The 23,527-nt window shown below is 38.9% G+C and overlaps 1 protein-coding gene across 5 annotated transcripts; it reads right to left on the reverse strand.

The window, feature by feature from the left end:
• Positions 1-136: 136 nt before the first annotated feature.
• On the reverse strand, positions 137-23,126 carry LOC122405026 (protein draper). 5 transcript variants are annotated; one of them, XM_043409477.1, is made up of 18 exons: positions 22,997-23,126; positions 8,479-8,737; positions 7,872-7,998; positions 7,625-7,793; positions 6,604-6,850; positions 6,241-6,361; positions 6,024-6,161; positions 5,767-5,946; positions 5,380-5,707; positions 4,789-4,896; positions 4,311-4,475; positions 3,793-3,999; positions 3,072-3,227; positions 2,833-3,009; positions 2,341-2,451; positions 2,062-2,271; positions 1,800-1,982; positions 139-1,729 (listed from the first exon to the last, which is right to left on the reverse strand). In XM_043409477.1, exons 2-18 carry the CDS (start codon positions 8,568-8,570, stop codon positions 1,443-1,445), a joined length of 3,006 nt encoding a protein of 1,001 aa, XP_043265412.1. In that variant the 5' UTR covers positions 8,571-8,737; positions 22,997-23,126; the 3' UTR covers positions 139-1,442. The 5 variants fall into 5 exon arrangements, with proteins under 5 accessions (XP_043265413.1, XP_043265412.1, XP_043265411.1 ...); XM_043409476.1 differs by lacking the exon at positions 22,997-23,126 and adding an exon at positions 20,704-20,725; XM_043409478.1 differs by lacking the exons at positions 4,789-4,896; positions 22,997-23,126 and adding an exon at positions 20,704-20,726 and having other exon boundaries at positions 137-1,729.
• Positions 23,127-23,527: the final 401 nt, after the last annotated feature.

Genomic DNA, 23,527 nt, shown 5'->3' on the forward strand with positions numbered 1-23,527 from the left:
CACGACACATGTATATATATATATATATCTTAATTTAACGGTATTTACAAATATTTATATCGATCACAATAATCTTGTTTTTTTTTTTTTTTTATGGATACGTCTAAAAATAAAAATAGTATATATAAAATCGTAAAAATAGACATTTCTTAGAAATTAAAAAATAGGCTTCGAATATTGTCTAATATAAAAAGGAATAAATATGATTTATAGAAATATCTCTAATGATTTCCATCGATTGCTTTTATCTGTGTATACGTACACAAATAAGACACGTGCTTTCTAATGCATATTGATATGGTATTACCTTAATTATTGAAATGTAGACCGAATAAAATGCGAAAAAGAGATATGAAACATCAATGGTAAGATATTGCTCGAATCGTACGCTTGTATGAGATCGTTAGATCGGTCTCTTATTAAGCTTAAACAGACTTACATGGCGATTTTGTACGTTTACCAATTCACTTACAAGAGACACGTATTAAGAGACTTACTAGTTGAGATGCATTAAAGGACTCGCTTATAGATTTATCAATGAGTATTCGAAACTCGATCGCTACACCTACTGATTATGAAATGATTATTATATAGAATTTTGTCGTACGTATCACTTCCAAATTTGTAAGGCATTCTCGTATGCAAATATTTGCGATCACATTTTCACTGCGACACAGTGTCTCCCAAAGTGGAGAACGCGACTCCAAAGGGGAACGTTTTTAAAATTTATAATATAGGAAGATTTGTATCAGTTAAATATTTCTTCCTATCAATATTCAACAACTCTCGAAGTATATTTTCTCAAAAAGTTTGGAAATTGCTACCCTAAAGTTTAAAACCTGCCATTTTAAGTAATAATTTTTTTGTATCGTTTCTATAAACATCACAAACTTTTCTTGCACAATTCTATCACATCATTGTACCTAACAATCTCTTAAGCTTCGCTCTCAACTATATATAATTATGGTAACGAATAAACATTCAATCCTCTTCCGAGTAAGTTGTTAAAAGGCCGATTACACCGCCTTACTTTACATCAACGATTTAATAATATTGCATCCGTCGTCGCTGAACGTCGCGTTACGCGACAGACAGAGAAAAAACCGCTAAAAGTGAACGATTACTATGAGTATATGATTTTATAAATAAAATATTCATTTAACCATTCGCGTCGTATCGCCCAAACTATGTACATGTTTGATACACTGAGCAACTAAAATACATTTCTATCCTTCTAAACGGGAATATTTCAATTTTCAACACATTTTCTCGGAGCTCACGGTTAACGATACATGAAAACTGTCTTTGAAACGAGAAATGTAAAGCATCGATACGCTAAGTACCAGAAGCGTTATGCTTTTAATATCCTTCTTTTTAAACTCACATTGGAAACACACGTATTTGAAAGGGGGAAATTATTGTTTAATTTAACCTGGAAAATTTTAAGTTTCGCCACGCTCTATATCCTTATCCTTGACCTTGCTGGGTCCTGCACTATCGGAAGAGTTCGAACAGAAACCATTGGGCATTCGATTATACTGATTATAACTACTGACTGGCCTTGGGTTGTCCAACTGATCATACTCCGATTCGTCGTTGTTCTGCTTTATCTCATCGTAAACGTGTTCAACCTTCTTCCCGTCCATTTCATCAATACTGTGGTACACGTTAAGATTCGGGTTCCCCATGTCTGCGTCTCTATTCTTGATATCGTATCGACTATACGACCCTAAAATCGATTTATCGTAAGTACTTTCACATTTTCAAGAAATATTACATTATTAATATGTAATAACTACCTTTACAATCGTCATCATCGTCCATGCAATTGCTTAACCCAAGTATGGCCTTCTCGTTATTTATTTTCTTACTTGTTCCAAGGTTATTTCTGAACTGGAAGTTGTTTAATAAAGTAGTGGTTCCGTCGTCGAACTTGGAGGAACCCTGATACGCATACACGGGATTGTCGAACTGCGTTTGTTCTGTGTTAAATATATAATCAACGGTTACAACAACTGTTCTTCAGACGTAATAAAAATAGTCGCTTTGAAAATGACATACCCGGCGGGGATGGAGGCTCGGCGATATATTGCACTTGTGCAATTTCATTTTTCAGATCTGCTACTCTGCGTCGGTGATATATCCAACCCGCCAAAGTCATAGCAGCGACAACGACAGCAGCGAATAAAAATCCTGCAACCATGCTTCCGTATCCGCCTTCATCTTTTTGTTGAATGTTATGCGCAAATAATTCTTCGTCGCAATTTGGACCTAAACAACGTTTACTGTATATCAAAGTGTTCAATGTTATATCGTTCGATCTCGAATAGCGAATTGTACCTCCGTATCCTTGTCTGCAAATGCAACCCTCGGCAGCGTGGCAGGTGAAGAAGTCGCTCTTGCAATCGCATGGTTCCATACAGTGATCCCCATAATATCCTTCTGGACAGGCTATTCGCAAATACACCAAACATTTAATACATTCTTTGTGAAAGAATAAGCAAAAGAACGAAGAAATTTGTTTAATTATTTGGTAACTTCTTTTCAACTTTTGACGAAACAAACATGGCCGTCGTTAGAAAATTTTCGTCCATTTAACCCCTTGCACTATTTTCACGAGTCTGACTCGTTGTTCAATTTCACGTCAAACGTGAATAACACGAGTCGAACTAGGAAATATCGACATATCGAGTTTCGAGTTCCGATATTAGGACAACGTACCGATCATTCGGGCGTATAGGTTAGGTACGACTTCTTCCAAATTTCAGAGTAATGCAAAGGGTTGAAGAATATTGTTCTAACAATTTCGTACAAAAATTCTTCTTCACTTACTGTCTGTACATTTGGTGCCGGTCCAACCGGGTGCACAACGACAATGACCATCGTTAGACCTGCATTTACCCCCATGTTGGCATGTACAGTGTTGAGTGCAATTTATGCCATACATCCCCTCTGCACAGGGTGTTTGACAGTGGTCACCTTGCCAACCTGGTCGACACTGGCACACACCTGAAACAGTAATACAGTATATTAGAAGAAGAAAATATAAAGAAATAAATGGGAAACTGTACCTGTCACATGATGACATTCTCCACCATTCTTGCACCGACAATGATGGGCACAATTCAGTCCATAACGAGTAGGCGGACAAGGATGTTCGCAAGTTAGACCCAAGTATCCTGGCCGGCATACGTATTCACCAGTGACATGATCGCAGGTCATGTTACCTGAAAGATCAAATGTATAAATTTCAAGCCCCAGGGGCTGCATTTTTTGGAAGACCTATGGATTAGTTAGAAATGTACTTTTACTTTTACTTTTACTACTCTAATCGTTGTCTATGATACTCCGTTACGCTTCGACCGTTACAAGTGTATTATAATAGTATTAAAAGACTTACCACCCACACTGATGTTTGCAATAGTAAGAGCACAGGATGACAAAGTCATGACTCTTTCAATTACATTCATGGTAAAAGCATTGTTTTGCTGTACTTATTATTTATTATTGTAAGGCGTTAAAAAAGTGTGTTCAAATTATCTGTATAACATGCATATGTGAACACCATGAATCATTTCAATTAATAATGTTCTAACTACGGTGCAAAGTGTGTAACACAATCTAAGGTACGAGGTTAAGCTTCATGCTCTACGTTAAGACTCAAACGTGTTTGGTGTGTTAAAGTTTCCTGTTTCCTGTGTTACATGTATAGTACTGTAATTATTATCCTTTAAAAGAGCCGTGGAGGCTCGATTTTCCTCACGATCGGCTAAAATTATCTGTCATTCTTACCCTGCATTTTCTCTGGACATCTTTCTTTACAATGCACACCGTACCAGCCTTCTTTGCAAGGTTGAGAACAGTCAACTCCGTCCCAGCCTCTGGCACAAATACATGTGCCCGTTTGCGGATCGCACGAACTATTGTTCATGCAATTGCACTGTGAATGGCAGTCGTCGCCATAAAGGCCTTCTGGGCACTTTGTCTCACAGCGGACCCCTGTTTCGTATCAATAAATTAAGAAACTTTATCGAAGATCAAATCGCCATCGAACCGCGCTATTCAGTCTATATTGCTTTACTTCATTGTCATTCGTTATATTCCTCGTGCATTGTACGCTATAGCACCCTCGAATAATTTTATAATTTAAATGCATCTAAGGGCGTAGCCAAGGTGGAACGTTCGATTATAAATTTAAAAAAAAGATGCGAATAATGAAACGAGTACAATTAAAATTGTTAACGAGGAGAGGACAGGTTAAGAAACTTTCATGTATGGCGATTGATCGACGAATTAAAGATGAAACAAACCTCGCCACTCTGGCTTACAGATGCAACGACCGGTGGCAGAATCGCACTCCAAACTGTTCTCCTCGTGGCAATCACAGACCTGAGTGCATCCTTGTCCGAATGTTCCATTATTGCAACGATCCTGGCAAAATTGGCCGGTGAAACCAGCTGCACACGTGCATGTGCCTGCGCGTTTAAGAAAACTAAAGTGTTTTGGGTGCAGATGCAACGAGGATGAAACAGGAGGATAGAATAATAGACAAAAATGTGAGTCTTGAAAACGTGCACTAAAATGTAAAAAATAAAATATACAAATATAAAAAAAAGGTATAAGGCTTGCAGTGAAGATAGGAAAACAATTTTAGGGGGGATGAAAAAACGGACAGAGGTGATCAACGCAATCAAGGATCAACAAAAATCAATGCTTCTCGGTTAGAGGGTCGAAACATTGAATTTTTGATGGTTTAATAACAGAAATCGTTGCAACCAGCCACCTTACCATTTTGGGGATTACAGGCGGCATTGTTAAAGCATTCGCATTGGTTCTCGCAGTCCTTGCCGTATGATTTGTCGTCGCAGGGACGATTACACGAAACACCAACCCATCCTAACAAAATGTAATAAGTATACATGCAGAAACAAAAGTTTCTTCATTTTCTATACCGATATCTTAACGTAAGAATATTAATCGATGTTCTACGATCTGTAACAGCTACTTACCTTAACGTTATATACAATTGATCGCATCTCTTCAATTATAATTTAGAATTAGGAGCAATGTGCAATTGTTTCTAATTTGTATGTAACACGCTACCGAGAACTACTATCAGTCATTGTCTTTCCTTTCCAATGCAATTTACGATTACACTACGATAAACTATGTTAATGGACATTCGATGAAACAAACGGAGAAAGCAAATCAACGTCAACTATAGGAATGTATAGATAACACAATCACAAGATGCTTATTGGGTCAAGGGTACTTCTCTTATCAGGAGCGCATTAACGGTTACATCTTTTATCTTTAATTACGAATCGTCTAATTCTCGCTCATCGTTTGTCTTTGCAGCGTGAAAATATAATTGATTACCTGCCGTACAGTTGCACCATCCGTTCTCGGGCGAGCAAGTGGCGCCGTTCTTGCAGACGCATTTCTGCGCACAGTTCTCGCCGTATGTGTTGACGGGACATATTTCGCTACAATCCTCACCTCTGTATCCCGCCGCGCAGATACAGGTTCCGTTTACTGGCGAACATTGCGCGTTGTTCTTGCAGTTACAACGATGCTGACAGCCTTTGCCGTACGTGTAAAACGGACATGGCCTGGCACAAGAGTCACCGTCCCAGCCAGTTTTACAAATGCACTTCCCCGTCCAAGGATGACAGAGTTCTGTATTGTCGTTGTCGCAGTCGCAGACCTGAATAATAATTTACAAAAAATAAATTGGTTAATAAATAAAACTTTTATTATATTTACCTTCGAGCAACCGGGCCCCCAATATTTGTCCTCGCAGACACGTTTATTGCACTTTTCACCCATCCAACCGGAACTGCACGCACAACTGCCATTAACCGGAGAACACGCTGCGTCATTTTCACAGGTACAATTATCGGTACAGTTCAAACCGAACTTTCCCTTGGGGCATATGTGCAAGCACTGCGAAAAAATTATTAAAATCAGAAACGTTATCGAAGACCGTTGTATTCTGTTTGAAACGTTCGTAGGAAATTCACCTTGTCGCCGTAGTAGCCAGGTTTGCATTCACATTCCCCTGCGATGTGATTACAGCCCGCTTCGTTGTAGCAATCACAGGTTTGAGAGCAATTTTTGCCCCAGAAACCTTCGGGGCAACGATTCGCACAGACCGAGCCCTGTTTCATCAAGTATCATGTGTGAATCGTGCAACAAGACTTTTGTATATCGTCGTTTTAATTTTAAACGAGTACTTACAATCCATCCGGGGGTACAGTAGCATTCGCCGGTGGTGGGGCTACAAGAACCGCCATTTTGACATCTGCACTCTGATTTGCACTCATCGCCGTGTTTCCCAGGCGGGCATAAATCGTCACAGCTGTCGAAATAATTGTTAGAATCCATTCAAGATTGAATTTTACTCTTACGATAACACTGGTCAACGACAAATATGTATTCTTTGTCCAAGCAATAACCACAAACTAAAATTGGACATTTTAATAATTTTTATTTTTAGTATTCGATAATCTGTGGTGAAACATCAGAGATATCAAAATCTATATGACTGTTCGTTGGCCAGTGTAATTAACACACGTATTTCCAATGGAATAAAGAGCTCACAGGGGTCCCGTATAGCCAGGAGCGCAATGGCACTCGCCAGAGATGTGATGGCAACTTCCACCGTTTCTACAACGACATTCTTCGCCACAGTCCTGTCCGTATCGGTTCGAAGGACATTTTTCATCGCAATAGCGACCAGCCCAACCTCTGGTGCACATACACTTGCCATCGAAGGGATCGCAGGTAGCCCCATTCTGGCACATGCAATCGCTCTCGCAAGATTTGCCCCATTTCCCAGGCGGGCACTCTGTGGAGGAGCAAATATTTTCAAGCATTAATTAAAGTCCCTTTGATCGTTACAGGCAGCCAAGCCAATGTACCGATTTCAATTATTTTACCGTATAGGTCTTACCTTTTTAACAATCAACTATCTAGTTATTTTAACTTTAATATATTAGCGTCAATTCCTTTTTCAAGGGGTGACACGTGTCAGGGTTAATGCATTTGAGGCTTTGACCAGATTCTCAAGAGTATCGTACGATAAGTAAGTAATTAAGTGTATCTATCAGACTTGGACCGACGTAATTGATACTCGAGTCGTGGATGTTTTGTTTATGGATCGGCGATAAGGAACCCCATCGCCGATCTTCGAAGTTACCGTAAGTGTGGCGATGACCCGAAGTTATGGCGCTGCACGACACGTGTGGTAAGATAAGGATTTTCTAGATGGATCTGACCACGGAGTGGGGGAAGGCTTTGCCTTTTGGTAAGAGGACTGTGATGAACACCACGGCACTTGCCCCAGAACCTTGGTAAAACGCGGAACGCTTAAGGGGGGAGTCTCGTGTGAACGATAGAAAATTGAACCATTTTTCTTAATTTCTTTTAAGGAAATGTTACATCTGACGTTATAGTTTTTTTAGATTTTATCTACGCCAGTTAAGAAAGTAACGTTTCGAGAGAAACGCATTTAAAGTCTGCAAGATCATACTCATCGATCTCAGCCCCATATAGAATTCCTTCCAGATTTTACAGATTTTTATAACAAATACTATAGACAGGTAAGGAGTAACGTGCTTACTGAAATCGCATAACGGGCCTCCATACCCTGACTCACACTTGCAAAAGTCTGGTGCCATGCAAGTGCCATAAACGCAGTCCTTGGAACAGATAGGTATGCAGCGATCGCCGGACGTGGTCTGTGTGTAGCCCGAGCAACACTCTTCCACGGGTCTGGTCTTCTTTATTTCCTGATCAAAAGACGTCGACACGATATTGATCGGAAAATCTTTATTTTAAATCCAACAATGATTATTCAATCCGCTCACCTCTGTCCTGTACATCGTCTTGTACACGACTTTGTACTTGGAGCATCTTGGCGGAAAGCTGAAGCACCAGGTATTCTCCCGTATCGTGTAAGGTTTCTGCTCCGATACCGTCACTGTTATCGTATACCTAAAATCACGCGTTAGAGCTCAGTGAAGGAAACAGCATTAAGAAAAGGATAGTCTGGTAATTTTACACGAAAAAAATAATGCGTATGCTCAAAACATCAATAAAAATTGTAATGAGAGATTCTGGAGAGCAAAATAAAACGAAAATCAAGAATACCAATTTGTTACTCGAGGCTTCGTTAAAAAGTTATTAACGTTTGAAGTTACACTTGTAGAACGGCTATTTGCTTAGAGCTGCGCGCGCACGACAGTGGTTCTCACTCGGCGTGGAAAACTCTACTTTACCGACGCGACGTATCGACAGCCTTACGAATCTCAATACGAAGCAGCCTTTTCCCTTTTAGAATATACTATAATTTTGATGCATTTTGTATTAATTTGATAATTTTTCCCAATAAAAAATTTATTTAGTGAAAACCAAAACTGCGATTCAAAAATGTCCGATGGACAAGTGTTGAGCATGTTCGACAGTTTTACTTACGCTTCTTGTCTGGTGCATATATTCGGCCCCTCTAGCGCTCGAGCCGTTCCCAGAACGGTGATCGACACCACTAACCAAATCGATAAAGCCATCGTGACTTATCTCAGTGATAAGTTATCACTCTAACAACAATCAACAAATACACATATATACATATATTTAAATAACATTTCTTTACACTCCTGATATCCTATTGAATATTCGTGTATCTCGACTTTACGGACTGCGTACGTTCCGAATGACCAGCATGTCTCCGAACCTGAAAAAAGAAAACATGTGTTATTTTTGTTCTCCACGAGACCTATCAGAGCTATTTTTATAGCAGATAACACGATTCGATTCGCATTCAATGTTTTCTTTTTTTATGCGCGATAACTAGCGAAGATTTCTATCCGTGAATGGAGCAACGTTTTAAAAGTCGTTACACAATTTTCATTCAGCTCGAAACGAACATTGCCAAGTAATCTATGAGGCACATAGTCGGATTACGCGTTCCAATCGTCGTACATCACATGGAGCTCCGGCAAAAAATTGTATACGCCGAAGGCTGATTACAACTTCCGGATTGTCGTCTTCAATTCGACGAGTAGAAAGTTTTAACGTCAAGCGTTTCGAACAATAACGCGTGTCCCACGTCAATATGCCGGAAGACTGTATATTATACAACACGGAACGGTCTAATTACGAAATTACAATTAAAGATCTAACAGATAAGACGCCCCCTACTTTGGAGAAATGGAGACACTATCACCGAATAAAATATACAATTTATGTACCAGTCTCTAGAAACATCGTGTATACATAATAATTCGTTGCAATTGTTAAGATAAACTTCGTTAATTGCTGAAACAGAAATTACTCGGTCGATTAACTGTCGTTATTAATGTTTGCAGATTATCTGAATTACCGACAGTGGTACGGCTAATCGCGAGTACGCGATTACCTCGAATCTGTCAGTGAATTGAACGAGCGTTAATTCGATAACGCGCGTTACGGTGGATGATTAATTAACTGTCCGAGATACATCGGTGCAGAAAAGCCCGTGAACGGATCGGTCAACAAAACGTCTGAATCACAAACCGCGATCCCGGAGTCACGTTTTTGCCATAGAGTATCTCTAGACCTTATGAATCACGCGCGGGCATTTGCGTAAACCGAATTGTATATCGCGTGACTGTTGCGACCGGAAGTGGCAGTTGTCAGCCCGATATGAAGTTCGCAAAACAAATCTGATGAGATATTTTCTTTATCGATGCAGTTACGGGCGCGCCGGTTGGTCGACAAGAATGAGACAGATTTGTAATCGACATACAAAAGCGTAAATAGATACCGCTTATCTTCTAATTGTAAGACCAAAGAGGTCATCTCGCTAAGTCAACCAAGTCCACTAGATAAATTAATATTTACACGCTTTTATGGATACTAACATCGCACACTCTGCGACTAAAAGATAGCGTAATGCATGTACGAATATAAGATAGAAACAGTTACGAAGACCTTTTATTACTCGAACGGCTAACATATTGTAGGTTATGTAACCATTATTTTTCAGGTTTTATAATAATAGGTGGTACCGATTATACATATACAATATGTACGTTTAAGTCTACGTAAGGAACGCGATGAATAATGTATCGTAACATGTACAGCAATTATAATATAATTACGATCACAATGAGTTTCTTAGCTGCAGTAGTTGCAGGAATCGGACAATTGTGAAGTCTAAATGAATATAGAAAGCTGGCGTGTAGACGAATACTGTTTCAGTCAGCACTTCTAAACAATTCTAATCGAAGACGAAGTAGGGTTCCTAACCAACGAAATTGATGTTCAAAACAATTAAATTCCAAAATTTCAAATCGTTCTGGAAAAATTATTTTCGGTTGCGGGGGTCAATTACAATCATTTTTGGTGAATAGACATACCCCCGAAATCCTACCCACTTTCTAGAAAAAAATTCGAGAAGGTGGAGAAATTTTTCGACAAAATTGAAAAATTTCAAATCGTTCTGGAAAAATTATTTTTGATTGCAGGGGTCAATTAGAAACATTTTTGGTGAATAGACATACCCCCGAAATCCTACCCACTTTCTAGAAAAAAATTCGAGAAGGTGTGAAATTTTTCGACAAAATTGAAAAATTTTCAATTGTTCTAAAAAAATTATTTTCGGGTCTGGGGGTCAATTAGAAACATTTTTGGTGAGTAGACATACCCCCGAAATCCTACCCACTTTCTAGAAAAAAATTCGAGGTGTGAAATTTTTCGACAAAATTGAAAAAATTCAAATCGTTCTGGAAAAATTATTTTTGATTTCAGGGGTCAATTAGAAACATTTTTGGTGAATAGACATACCCCCGAAATCCTACCCACTTTCTAGAAAAGAATTCGAGAAGGTGGAGAAATTTTTCGACAAAATTGAAAAAAAATTTATTTAATCCTAGCTCAACGTTCGAAGGGCATATCAAGATAGATAGCATCTGTGTCTACCAACCGAGCTCCGGTAATATGATATCTAAAATTTGTACACTGATTAAATACACTGACCACGGTTTATGAAATATTAATTCCTTTGTAATTACTCGACAGCCACGCGAAGTTTGACCGCCACGCACAAATTATAAATGGCGCGTAACAGTGTTGTCTCCGCGTATTCATTCGAGGCCACTTGTCTCTGGATAAAGAATGTCGAGTAGTGCTTGAGATTCGCTCCACGCTTGCTGCCATCTTCCGGTGCCATTTTTCAGGCTTAAATCGCCCGAAAAAAAGGCTCTGATCCTACGTGACCTTTCGCGAGTTTAGCTCTCGATCCTGCGTGGGTGGAACAGTTGTCGACGCTAACTACCCACGTGCCTCGGCTACGATACTCCTGGCAGCCAATTGCCAACATGCACGCTTATACGCAGCAATAAATGCACATTGTTGATAAATTATTCGATATTAATTGTAGACTTTCCACACTAAAAGTTATCAACAATTCTACTCGCGATTTCAATGTTTTTCATAACATACCGCTAAACTTACACTGTTGCGTTTGCCGTGAGCAGTTTTGTAAAAAGCTTATCATTCTTTATCGAACAGTATACACGCATGAAGTATTTACACAATCCTCAAGAACTATTTGCTCGTTCGATAAACTAAATTTGTTCTCGCCTTTTATCAATTTTCTAAATTAAACATGCTACTGATTAAATATTTGTACCTGAATTTTCGCGGATTTTAAGTCCAATTTCAATTCCTACTCGTTGCATCTTAATCTCTTTTTTGTAACCTTCCACCTGCAATTATTGAATGCAACAACACATGGTGGTATTCCATTCCATCTGTTGCATTCAAAGCAGCATTGTGTTTGTTAAATAACTTAAGAACCGAATATACAATGATACATAAATTTGATGATGCATAAATTTCCAAACAATCATATTGGAAATATATGTATAACACTTTAAAAACTTGTAACGCCCTAAATAGTATACGTAATAATTATAACGTACTATTTTTAGCTGGCCAATTATTGGCACGTTTACCTTGCGCGGAACAGGTTGCCAGAACCCTTATAATGGCGCGAATTCTGTAAAAAACCAGACGAGTCACGATACACGCACGGTTAGCACACGCACGAATTAACGCGTAGAACAACTAACGGTGTTACGTTCGTACTCCAGGAACGAGGAATGCAGGCTCCTAAAAGGGAAAAAGAAGGTCACGTATTACTGCTTTCATCCTGTCGACTGAACGGAAACGATATCGCTAGAACACACACCCTTCGTGTTCAAAAAGATACGCATTATCTCAATAATCTGTAAAGATATGCATTATCTCGATAATCTGTAGAGGTGTGTATTAGCGTAGCATGGTGTCGACTCATCGTTTTGCTTCGGAATATGATAAAAAGAAAGAGAAAGAAATATATATTGAAGTAACTCTACATATTTACGATTCAACTGTTTTACAATTTGTCCGCTCTAATTTTAATCATTTAACGCTCTAATTATGCAGAAGACGTCAAGATCTGTAGTCGATTACCGTTCGACTGCGTTGTGCGGGATACTTGCAACGCTTATATACCCGTCACGTTTATGGAACGCCCATGCGCGTTCGACGCACGCGCACCAAAGGTTTACCGTCCAGTTACGGAGCCCACGGATCATACACACCACCGGAAGAGTCAATTCAACGAGTTCTATACGGTATATTTATTTATGAAGCAAACTGGAACGGCCTGCTTAAGCGTGTTAGCGGATCATTGAAACTTGAAATACACGGTGAAACAACAGAACGTTTCAAACATCCAAACTATCGGTTCAATAAACCGAGTCTGCTCGCCGTTCGAATTTTTAGCAACTTGACAGATTCTCGTTCGACTCGAGCGTGCATACCAAGTCTCGATAAAAGAATGCAACGAATGTCACAATACACGCTAACGCGATGAGTTGTCGAGTAAAAGTCTACATTCCAAAGTTTTCCATTGCCAAGATGCAGTGACGTACCCAGACATTTATCAAGGGTGCACAACCAGGGACGAGGAAAATTCAATATTTAATATTTAAAATTTCATATTGGTCTTACTAGTCTTATAAATAAAATAAAATCGAGTACCGTAAAGTATGATGTTGAAACTATTGGGAAATATGTTACGTGTCAAATTTTTTTAAAAGAAAGTTAACAAAGGGGCACTTGGTGAGTCACGAAACCTCGTTAAATTTACGCACATTAATGAATGTAAACTGAGGCAGCTGTATATGGAAATATTTAAACCACCTTGTAGCTAAATACGAATAAGGAAGAAAGGTATGCGCGTCGTAGCTGGAAACTTATTCTGCGCACGTGCTTAACGACTTCACAATCTCGTGTCATTCGCACAATAATGAATTCGGTGTACTTTTGTGTAGCTATGCCTCGTACGATAAACGGAGATTCGTATTCAAACGGTATACGATAGAAAGAAACGATATCATTTTACAAACCGAGCCAACATATATCTCTTCTCCGATTAAAAATATCTCTTTGTTCTTTAACGCTTCCTTCCATAAAACGTATATTTTAAAAGGATCGAAAGACACCGGGAACGCACAAAAATAATAATATAATGTCGATTCGATGATTCATTTTAAATAGAATGAATATTTTGGAAAAGTAAAAAATATAATTGCAAACTAAACTTTAATTGCGTTCTGTAAGATTTAAATGTTCCTCTCGAATGTAATTAAATTCGTTCCGTCGTTATCAAGTCGACATTTTACAAAGAAAGGTACAAAGTATAAAATAACATTTATCATTACAGGGGAATGTATGATTTCATTCAATCACGACCGACAAGATACGCGTTAATATCCTTAAACGACCAATCACTCTGTGTATTCTCAAAATTCCAAGTATCCATTTGTAATTTTGCACTTCGGTTTCAATGCGTGCAATTTCGCTAGAAATACGCGCCGTTAACGGTGAGTCGTCTATTTGCGTAACCAATTAATTCATCAGTACGAAGCAAGGCCAGACAAAGATGACTTAATGAAACGCTTTTGTACTTATCCATCCTCTCGTTTCTATGAACGACCTTAACTTCGTCGTAATTGCCAGAATTGGGCACCGTTTGAATGAATTTTTATTTACATTATCATTGAACTGTAAAAAGAATAATTTACGAAAATAATCCACTAAAACGAACGATGTTGCCCGGATTATAAATTACCATTGAAAAGTGAAAATCGTAACGGACGAATGTGCAACTTTCGATCGTTAATTTTTCCTTGTTAGCAAAAGTTGCATGCGCGAAGTTTATGAAATATATAGATCACATCGAGCACCCCGTTCTGCTAATAATACCATATTGCGTATCCTTAACCGATATTCTCCGCTGGCTTACCATTAACGTCATTCGTTCCGTGAAAAGTTTTACCGAAGACCCGCAAAAGAAGCAGCAGACAGCCAGACGCGAGCCCGTTATACGTCGTACGTATGTGGGAATAGAGTAAAGATTGTATAACCTCGCCGGTGAATGGAGAGACTTCGCGATTAACGGTAAGTTGGTCACCGGGCGACCGTTGCGTTCTGTTCGGCAATTAACCATTTGCGGTTCGAGTTACTTTTTATATTTCGTTCCAGCAAGTCCATGCACGATTTCCAGTTACAGTCTGTAAGCAGATACTCTTGATATCGGGAGATTTGGTAACCCAACGCGACTGTCCACCGTCTGTATACGCCGTGCGTGTTCTCGAATCTTCGAGAAAAAAGTAGGACACCCCCATCCCTTTCTTCGAAGAACGGGACACGAGATAGTCGACGCTCGACCTGCCATCTGGACGAGTCCCATCGAAATATGTATTACATTGTATCCTCTGGATGTCCATTTCCTTATTACATGTGAAACTTATTGTAAAATACTATTCGAGTAATATTCCAATAGTATTTGAATTGTCGTCGACGTTATTGGGTATTCGACAAATAAATAATCCGACAGGAAGTCCCAGGCAGCCCTAAGCGAAACGTATGCGGCTAACGGTGAAAAATAATTCGATTTCGTGGCCCTATGTTGGAACAAAGAAACGCGCGAACGCAAATAATCCTGTTACGGCGCGAAAAGGAACACCCAGAGCCCGCGTTTGCGAAATAGAACTTGCACGTGCAGACCGCCGCGACCAAAAGCACGAAAAAAGGGGTTCGACCCTTCGACTTCGACCTAAAAGGGATTTAATACGCTTACGATGGGGGAGGGAGAACAGTAGTTTCAGGAACCCCGTCCCAAGTTGTACTTACATCAACGTGCGTGTGTACGCGTGAGTCACAGGATGCTACACGGGTTTCACGATAAAATGCTTCTGTTCAAATTATCGCCCATGTCTCCAAGCGATGTGTGACGTTCAAGTGTCACTGTTTCTGACGAACTTTGAGCCGAACAAAAGATGAAACCGCGAGAAACTTGCACCTCTTATCGTAACAAAGGAAACGCATACGATTTCACGGAACGAGGAAGTCGTTGTAGGCGAAATATCTTTCAGAGTTTATCCTGTGTAAAACAGGTGCCATTATCTACGAATTAAATCAATAATTAACGAATTCGTCTTAAAAAGTAGACAAAATTAAATTAAACATTTTAATTTCACTTGTTATTTACAAAATGACGTTATGATTGTACAAAACTATTTTTATTTCGATAATCGATATTGAAGAAACAGAATATTAAAAAACATTTGTCGGTAATTATCATTTCGTCGGAACATCGAGTAACATCGAGCAAAGAGATGTTGTTATCAATATCAATTACGCGGAGTCGGTGACAAATTATATCTCGTATCTCATAAACAAGCGTAGCAGTATACCATCAAGAAGTCATTTTCGCAATGTGATATTACGGATGTGTGGTCAAAACTTTTTCAGCATATTTCAAAATGTTTTTCATATTATATATCAATCAAGAATTTTTTTCTCGAATGTGCGTAGGATTTCGGGGGTACGTCTATTAACCAAAAATGATTGTAATTAACCCATGCAACTAAAAATAATTTTTTCAGAACGATTTGAAATTTTTTCTTTCGTCGAAAATTTAGGCTCGGTCTCGAATTTTTTTCTCGAAAGTGCGTAGGATTTCGCGGGTATGTTTGTTCACCAAAAATGATTGTAATTGACTCCCACAACCGAAAATAATTTTTTTGGAACGGTTTGAAATTTTTTTTTTCGCCGAAAAATTCAAGCTCATTCTCTAATTTTTTTCTCGAAAGTGCGCAGGATTTCGGGGGTATGTCTATTCACCAAAAATGTTTCTAATTGACCCCCGAACCCAAAAATAGTTTTTCCAGAACGATTTGAAATTTTTCAATTTTGTCGAAAAATGTCTCCACCTATTCGAATTTTTTTCTCGAATGTGCGTAGGATTTCGGGGGTATGTCTATTCACCAAAAATGTTTCTAATTGACCCCCAGACCCGAAAATAATTTTTTGAGAACAATTGAAAATTTTTCAATTTTGTCGAAAAATTTCACACCTTCTCGAATTTTTTCCTCGAATGTGCGTAAGATTTCGAGGGTATGTCTATTCAACAAAAATGATTGTAATCGACCCTGAGAGCTGAAAATAATTTTTTGAGAACGATTTCAAATTTTTCAATTTCTGCATCAATCTCCTGTCGATTTTTCTTAAAAATTTGTTTCCCATTTTTAATAAACATAACCATGCATAATGTAGTCATACAATTAGTACGTTTTATTCGTCCACAATGGATGCACGCGGCTGTGACTTCTTCGTTCGTTGTGAAATATAATTCCTAACATTTATTGAGTAACAGTCGGGATAAATATGTAAATATTCCGGACAATGGGAACTTCGCTGTATCGTGAAATCTATACATAGCGAATAATATAATAAGTAACCGAATCCCTGTCGTATAATCAACAGCAAACGATCGTCGAGACATCTGCCCGTATTTCATGTCCGTGGCCAGGCTACCAAGAAATCCGTCGTCGATTGAAACTGATATTAACGCGACTCGTCTTACGTGCAATTCTTCCATTATGTTCGAATCGCGACGGGTCGAATTCAATCCGCCAGTCCCGCGTCCGTTGCAAGTGGAAGTCGAACTTATTCACCGAATAATCACACGGTCTGGCAGCACCGATTTTTCTTATATAATCGTAAACGCGAGGGCAGAAGTGAAAGCCTCGACTGACGCAAAACTCGACCAGCTATATCATTTTTTTTCTCCTCCCCTCGTGTGCGCTTATACGGTGTAATTTTTGTTTCATTGGACAAACGGCCAACGATTTACGTGCGCCCCGCACAAATGACACGGCGTGACTGCGCCCCGTCACGCTTATATCATCGAAAAATTTCTAAACTCGCGATAAATAACATGGAAGACGGGGGGCGGATACGAAACGCTCGCTCGACGAGAAGCCTCTGCTACGAAACTTGGAAAAGTATATTTTCGAACCTTCTTGGGACAATTATTAAATTTATTTATTAATATGTTAATCGTTTATTCTCGAAAATAATTTTTTGAGAAAGATTTGAAGCTTTTCAATTTCGTCGAAAAATTTCTCCACCTTTTCGAATTTTTTTCTCGAAAGTGCGTAGGATTTCGGGGATATGTCTGTTCACCAAAAATGTTTCTAATTGACTCCCAGACCCGAAAATAATTTTTCCAGAAAGGTTTGAAATTTTTCAATTTTGTCGAAAAATTTCTCCACCTACTCGAATTTTTTTCTCGAAAATGCGTAGGATTTCGCGGGTATGTCTGTTCACCAAAAATGTTTCTAATTGACTCCCAGACCCGAAAATAATTTTTCCAGAAAGGTTTGAAATTTTTCAATTTTGTCGAAAAATTTCTCCACCTACTCGAATTTTTTTCTCGAAAGTGCGTAGGATTTCGGGGGTATGTCTGTTCACCAAAAATGTTTCTAATTGACTCCCAGATCCGAAAATAATTTTTCCAGAAAGGTTCGAAATTTTTCAATTTTGTCGAAAAATTTCTCCACCTTCTCGAATTTTTTTCTCGAAAATGCGTAGGATTTCGCGGGTATGTCTGTTCACCAAAAATGTTTCTAATTGACTTCCAGACCCGAAATAATTTTCCCATAAAGGTTTGAAATTTTTCAATTTTGTCGAAAAATTTCTCCACCTTCTCGAATTTTTTTCTCGAAAATGCGTAGGATTTCTGGGGTATGTCTGTTCACCAAAAATGTTTCTAATTGACTCCCAGACCCGAAAATAATTTTTCCAGAAAGGTTTGAAATTTTTCAATTTTGTCGAAAAATTTCTCCACCTACTCGAATTTTTTTCTCGAAAGTGCGTAGGATTTCGGGGGTATGTCTGTTCACCAAAAATGTTTCTAATTGACTCCCAGCCCCGAAAATAATTTTTCCAGAAAGGTTCAAAATTTTTCAATTTTCTCGAATTTTTCCACCTGATTAAAATAATTTCCCCCCTACGTTTAGAGGTAAAAAAAAAAATCCTAGATAACGAAGTAACAGATGCACGGATAGCGATAGCTAAAAGGGGAAGTCGACTACTCTGGACCGTGCTCGTCAGAGGACAGGAAATACTTTATAAAAGTAGCGTCGCGCAACATTCTGGCTGCGCAGTTCAGAATTTGTGACCACCGCGATAAACAGGTCTCACAGTGTCTTAATGACGCGCGCGTAATATCAATCATGGGAACGATACGTTATCTACGGCAAGGATTATGAAAATAAACACTACGCGAAAGGAGAACCGATGCATCCGGTAATCGGTTTCTTAAACCTGTGTTTCAGTAGTTCGTAACACCTGTTGGATAACGTCTCGAGTATCGCAACGAAAAATTCCCTAGCTGCCTGACCACAAAAATGCTTCGCCACGTAGCGTTCATGTTTTGGAACGCATCGACTGCGGCTAAAACTTGCCGCAGTTCAGCATCGATCCATTCTCTGCGCGACTCGCGTGCACATTCTCGAAAATTAGATGCTCACCATCCCTCGTAAAACTGAGATTTCACCTAATCTCGTAACACGTTCCCGACGATCGAATGTTCTGGCCGTTTCAGATCATTTGTCTTTACTTCGTCGAATAAACGTTGCTAATAAATCACTGTTTACGCGAAGGATAGAGCAGAGTATTTGCTATCGATTATGCTCCGTGAAAGACTCAATTTTTTCGCTAGAATTATGTCACGTATATAGAACACACTGTGTCCACAGCAGTGACCCAGATTACTTGCTTCACGTAAAGTTCATTCATGTGTTTAGCAGTGTCAGTTGATTAGCAAAGTAAAAAGTAGGTGACACAAATCGGTGTACAGTGGGTATTATTTTCAGTTCTCGAACACGAACTACCAAAGTTGTGCACTGATAAGCAATGTGTCAAACTAACTAGATCGTAGCAAATTATTGTTATACAATTTAACCTCTTTAAGGACTATTTATTATTGATAGTAACTACAATTATAAAAAAAAAGTGGCCAACGGCGTGAAGAGGTTAGAGTAAAATAATGTCAAGGAAATCCTTCTTATCGTCCATAAATTCTATTTTCACGATAGCAATGATATTTTATCATCACTTTCCGTTTTACCACATTCTAATCGCTAAATCTAAGTTCCATCCAGGACTCTCTTATCCCAGGCTCTCACACGGAACAGTACGCCTGATCGACGAATACAATACAGTAATTAGACACCGTGATCGATGCACGTGCATTCCATAACTATGTGCCACGTAACCCCGGCAATATTCCCGCGAAAAACAATCCGCCGATTCGTTCGACGAAAAAGTAAAAGTACTTCGTGCTCTATCCGACCGCTAAATAAAGATAAACGCACGTTCCGAGTTTCAAAATATTTCCGATTGGACGTATCGAAGTTTGGGTCGAGATACAGCTCGTCAGACTTTTATGTAATTCGTAAATATGCAACGAGAGATTACCAGCTGGCCCACGGAACGCAAACAAAGAACAGTCGCGAAACGAATCCGACTGTACGCGACCACTTTGGTATTCCATCAAGCTCGTGTCCTCGGGCGTTACCCTTTTCTTCGACAGTCGTCCGTTTTATCGATGAAAACGATAACGGCCGCCGCTTTAACCCCTTAACGTTCATGCCCGAGTCTGACTGCTTTGAAAAACGATATTTGTTTAATCTAATGGTTTAAGGGATGATAATATTTGTTTTCCTTCAAATAATACGTTGGATACAACATTGTAATTAACAAAAACCGCATTTTTAGAAACAAATCCAATAAAGAAAACTGATCATTCTTGGTTAACCCGAAAAATATGAACGTTAAGGGGTTAACACGTTGACTGCCGGTCCAAAATCCGAAAATTGTTCGCGAGATCAAAACTCTGATTTTGGGCAATTGTAAACTGCACAACTTAAAAGTTTGTCGTAACAGTTACGTTTCTAACCTCATTAAAATTTACGAAGCCTGTTAAAATTGATCTTTTTTAACGTTTCAACTTGAGAATTCATTGTTTTGGTTCCACAGTTTAAAGTTCTGTCGCCCAAATATGGCTGACGTGGCAGCCAAAGTGTTAAAGGATTTCCAACACAGCCGGACTACGATAATCTCTTTTTTATTCGCTCTAGTCTCGTTCTCAAGGAGCTCGAGTGTCGCTACGCGCGTTCTATTACGTTCTCCTAGGCGTTTCGCGCCACGCTTAGATTTCTCGAAATTCCTGCGCAGACGCGATCGAATTACACGAGTTTCGTGCGCCGCTATAGGCCCGTCGTTTGCACGAATTCCAATAAAATGCTCGTTAACCTTGTCTTCCCAACGTTGTTCCGTTCGCGAATGTCGCGTTGTCATTCTCGGAAAGTCCAGTCACCACTCGTCGTTTCATCTAATTACGCCTGATATCGCGTTTGCATTTCGAACCGGCGATCGACGCGACGATTTCGTTTTTTCTGGCTGCCAGCGAACCGCCGCGTGATCGGTTCCTAAGGTCGAATCTGACTGGTCGACGGAACGTGGAAAATCTCACTGATTCGCTACGCAGCTTCTCGTCTCGCGATATTATTTACGGAACGTTTACGATTTTTTGTGTTTTACTTCTTGAATATCTTTAACGCTAGATTTACGAAAGCTGTTAATTCGATGGATGTCTGATACCATATTTAAAATTGTAGAACGCGTAAATCTTACTTTTTAACAACTTACGTTGAATTTGATCGATGCACGAATACATATTCTGATTAAAAGAGAAATCGTATTGTAAGGTATCGATAAATGCCCGTAAATCTAGTTATCGTTTTTCATTTATTTGTCAAAGCTTCGTTCAAAGTGTTTGAATATAACCTGTTCCAAACCCTAGAAAATTCTGATTCCTAAACACGAATTAACCGCTGGTCGGTTTATGTTCGTTTATGCTCGTATTACGCCACGATGCTCCTAATTCTGGAACACCGTGTATATACATGTGAGAACAACATGCTCGCGTTACTACGACCGGTCTTGTAAACGTGAAAAGTAACCGCCAATGCGGTAGCTGCGTTCATCAAACGATCCCCTCGGCCAGCCATGCCATACGGGCGAAATGTCCCTTTTCACAGACACGTTTCCTGTCATCGGTAACCAACACTACTTGTCACGAACAAAATCTTTGATACTAACTGACCTTCCACCCCGAATAACCGTTACGAACAGCCTAAAACTTTAATTATATTAAATTAATTTGCTCGCATCAGCTCTCATATAAATTCTAACCTCGTTATTTTTTAGACACTATATAAATTTTGAAAATCTATGTATTGTAAACGAACATCTAGATTATAGAACGCCTGCGAAGAATCACAAATTTCAATCACCGCAACGGTTCATTCGTATGCTTGACCCAAATCTGCAGATGGCTGCATGTAACGTTAGATACATCATTTATGGCAATAAAATAGCACGAACAAGAGCCATAAAACATCAGTGCATATGTTGTACTTGAGATGTTAAGCATTCGTTAATTTAACGCTCGAAATTTAACGCTTTGAATTTGTGTTGCAACACGCAATAAGATTCAGAACAATTTCAAGTCCCCCACTACTCAGTGTGCAACGTCCAACATAAAAATAAATAAACTTGAATCGGTCGATAGCGTTATACATATAGAACTTTCAATGGTGGACTTTCAAATTTAAAGATGATCCAACGTGAAACGCGTGATCGTTGGTGCAGGATGCCAAAAAACAAAAGATATCAAAATCTGTGCATAACGTAAAAGTTCATTGTATGTTAGAAAATAATTTACAAACGCACCGATATTTATGTCCAGGTCTATTAAATTGTGTTTTACAGAAAACGTGTATGCCTTTAACGAATGACGTTACAACGGAATAATTTCCAAGCAAAAAAACGCGAACGCGTTGGATCTTCGATCGATCTCGAGCACGAGGAAAATATTCGATAAAAACGCTAGTAAAATCGATAGTGATATCATATTTGCCCCGTTTGACATTAACAGGAAATTATGAATCTATTATAAAAAGAAAAGCATACCACCGAATCGATTCGATATAATTTTCAAGAAACACCGTATCAGGTATGTACAACCTGTTTGTAGAACGTAGGGATAGCCAGGGGAAAGGATCGCGAAGAAAACCTGTTGATCAGTTATTTCAAGTTTTCCCGAGCGAGCAGGTATCAAAATCCGTCGAACGTGCAAGATTTTTGATACTAAATAAAGCAATAACCTCATTGGTATCTAGGTGAGCGGAGAAGCTTGGCTGCATTTCAGAATATACGAAAAGAATATCAAAATACGGTTCCCGTGTAACGTTCAAGTAACATCTGACTTCACCCTGAGCGATACAGTTTCTAACGTAGTTGTTATAGATTCTTAATTATCAAACATTTGGTTTGATAATGGCCTACGTGATATTCCGATTAAAATTATCGTGCATTACGATTCAACTGATTAGTAACCGCATCGTGTAAATAACTGATTAACGTTCAACGTTGAAGAATATTTCTTTAAGACAATGCGATAACGGATCATAACAGTGCACAGCATCCTACGCGAATGAAAGTTAAATCACGGGAATAAATAAAATTCTTTGCTGATACTCACTTTGCGACAGTTTCCCGTCCGGTAATCCAAAAGTGTATGAGCACGAGCACGTAAAATAAACAGAAAACAAGAAAAAGAAAACGGTAATTGGTACAAAGAGTTTGAACCTAAACTCACGCGACACTCTCTACTATACGACTGATGGGTTCTGGAATTCCGTGCGTCCACCGAACCAGGTTCGTATACCTATTCTCTGTTTACCAGTACACGATGCCCCCTACTAACCATCCACGGTACTACGCGCAGCAGTCGGTAAAGCAGTAATTCCAAAAGTTCCATATATCTTCAAAATTGATTCTGAATAATAAAACATAACTAAAATAAAATATATTAACAATTAATACGCTGATCGCATAGAATTTTATTTAGCGTTAGTTATAAAAAGTAATTCCCTCGTGCGTGTAAAAATATCAATTAATTTGTCGCGTATTTTAATTCATGAATTCTAACATATTTTACATGTTCTACGGTAAATCATAACACATATTTATTATTTTATAATGATAATTACGATTGCATACTGTAATAATA

This window comes from Colletes gigas, unplaced genomic scaffold, assembly GCF_013123115.1.
Source record: "Colletes gigas isolate AHSC1104 unplaced genomic scaffold, ASM1312311v1 Colletes_gigas_Sc00004, whole genome shotgun sequence".
In the NCBI taxonomy this organism is placed as follows: domain Eukaryota; kingdom Metazoa; phylum Arthropoda; class Insecta; order Hymenoptera; family Colletidae; genus Colletes; species Colletes gigas.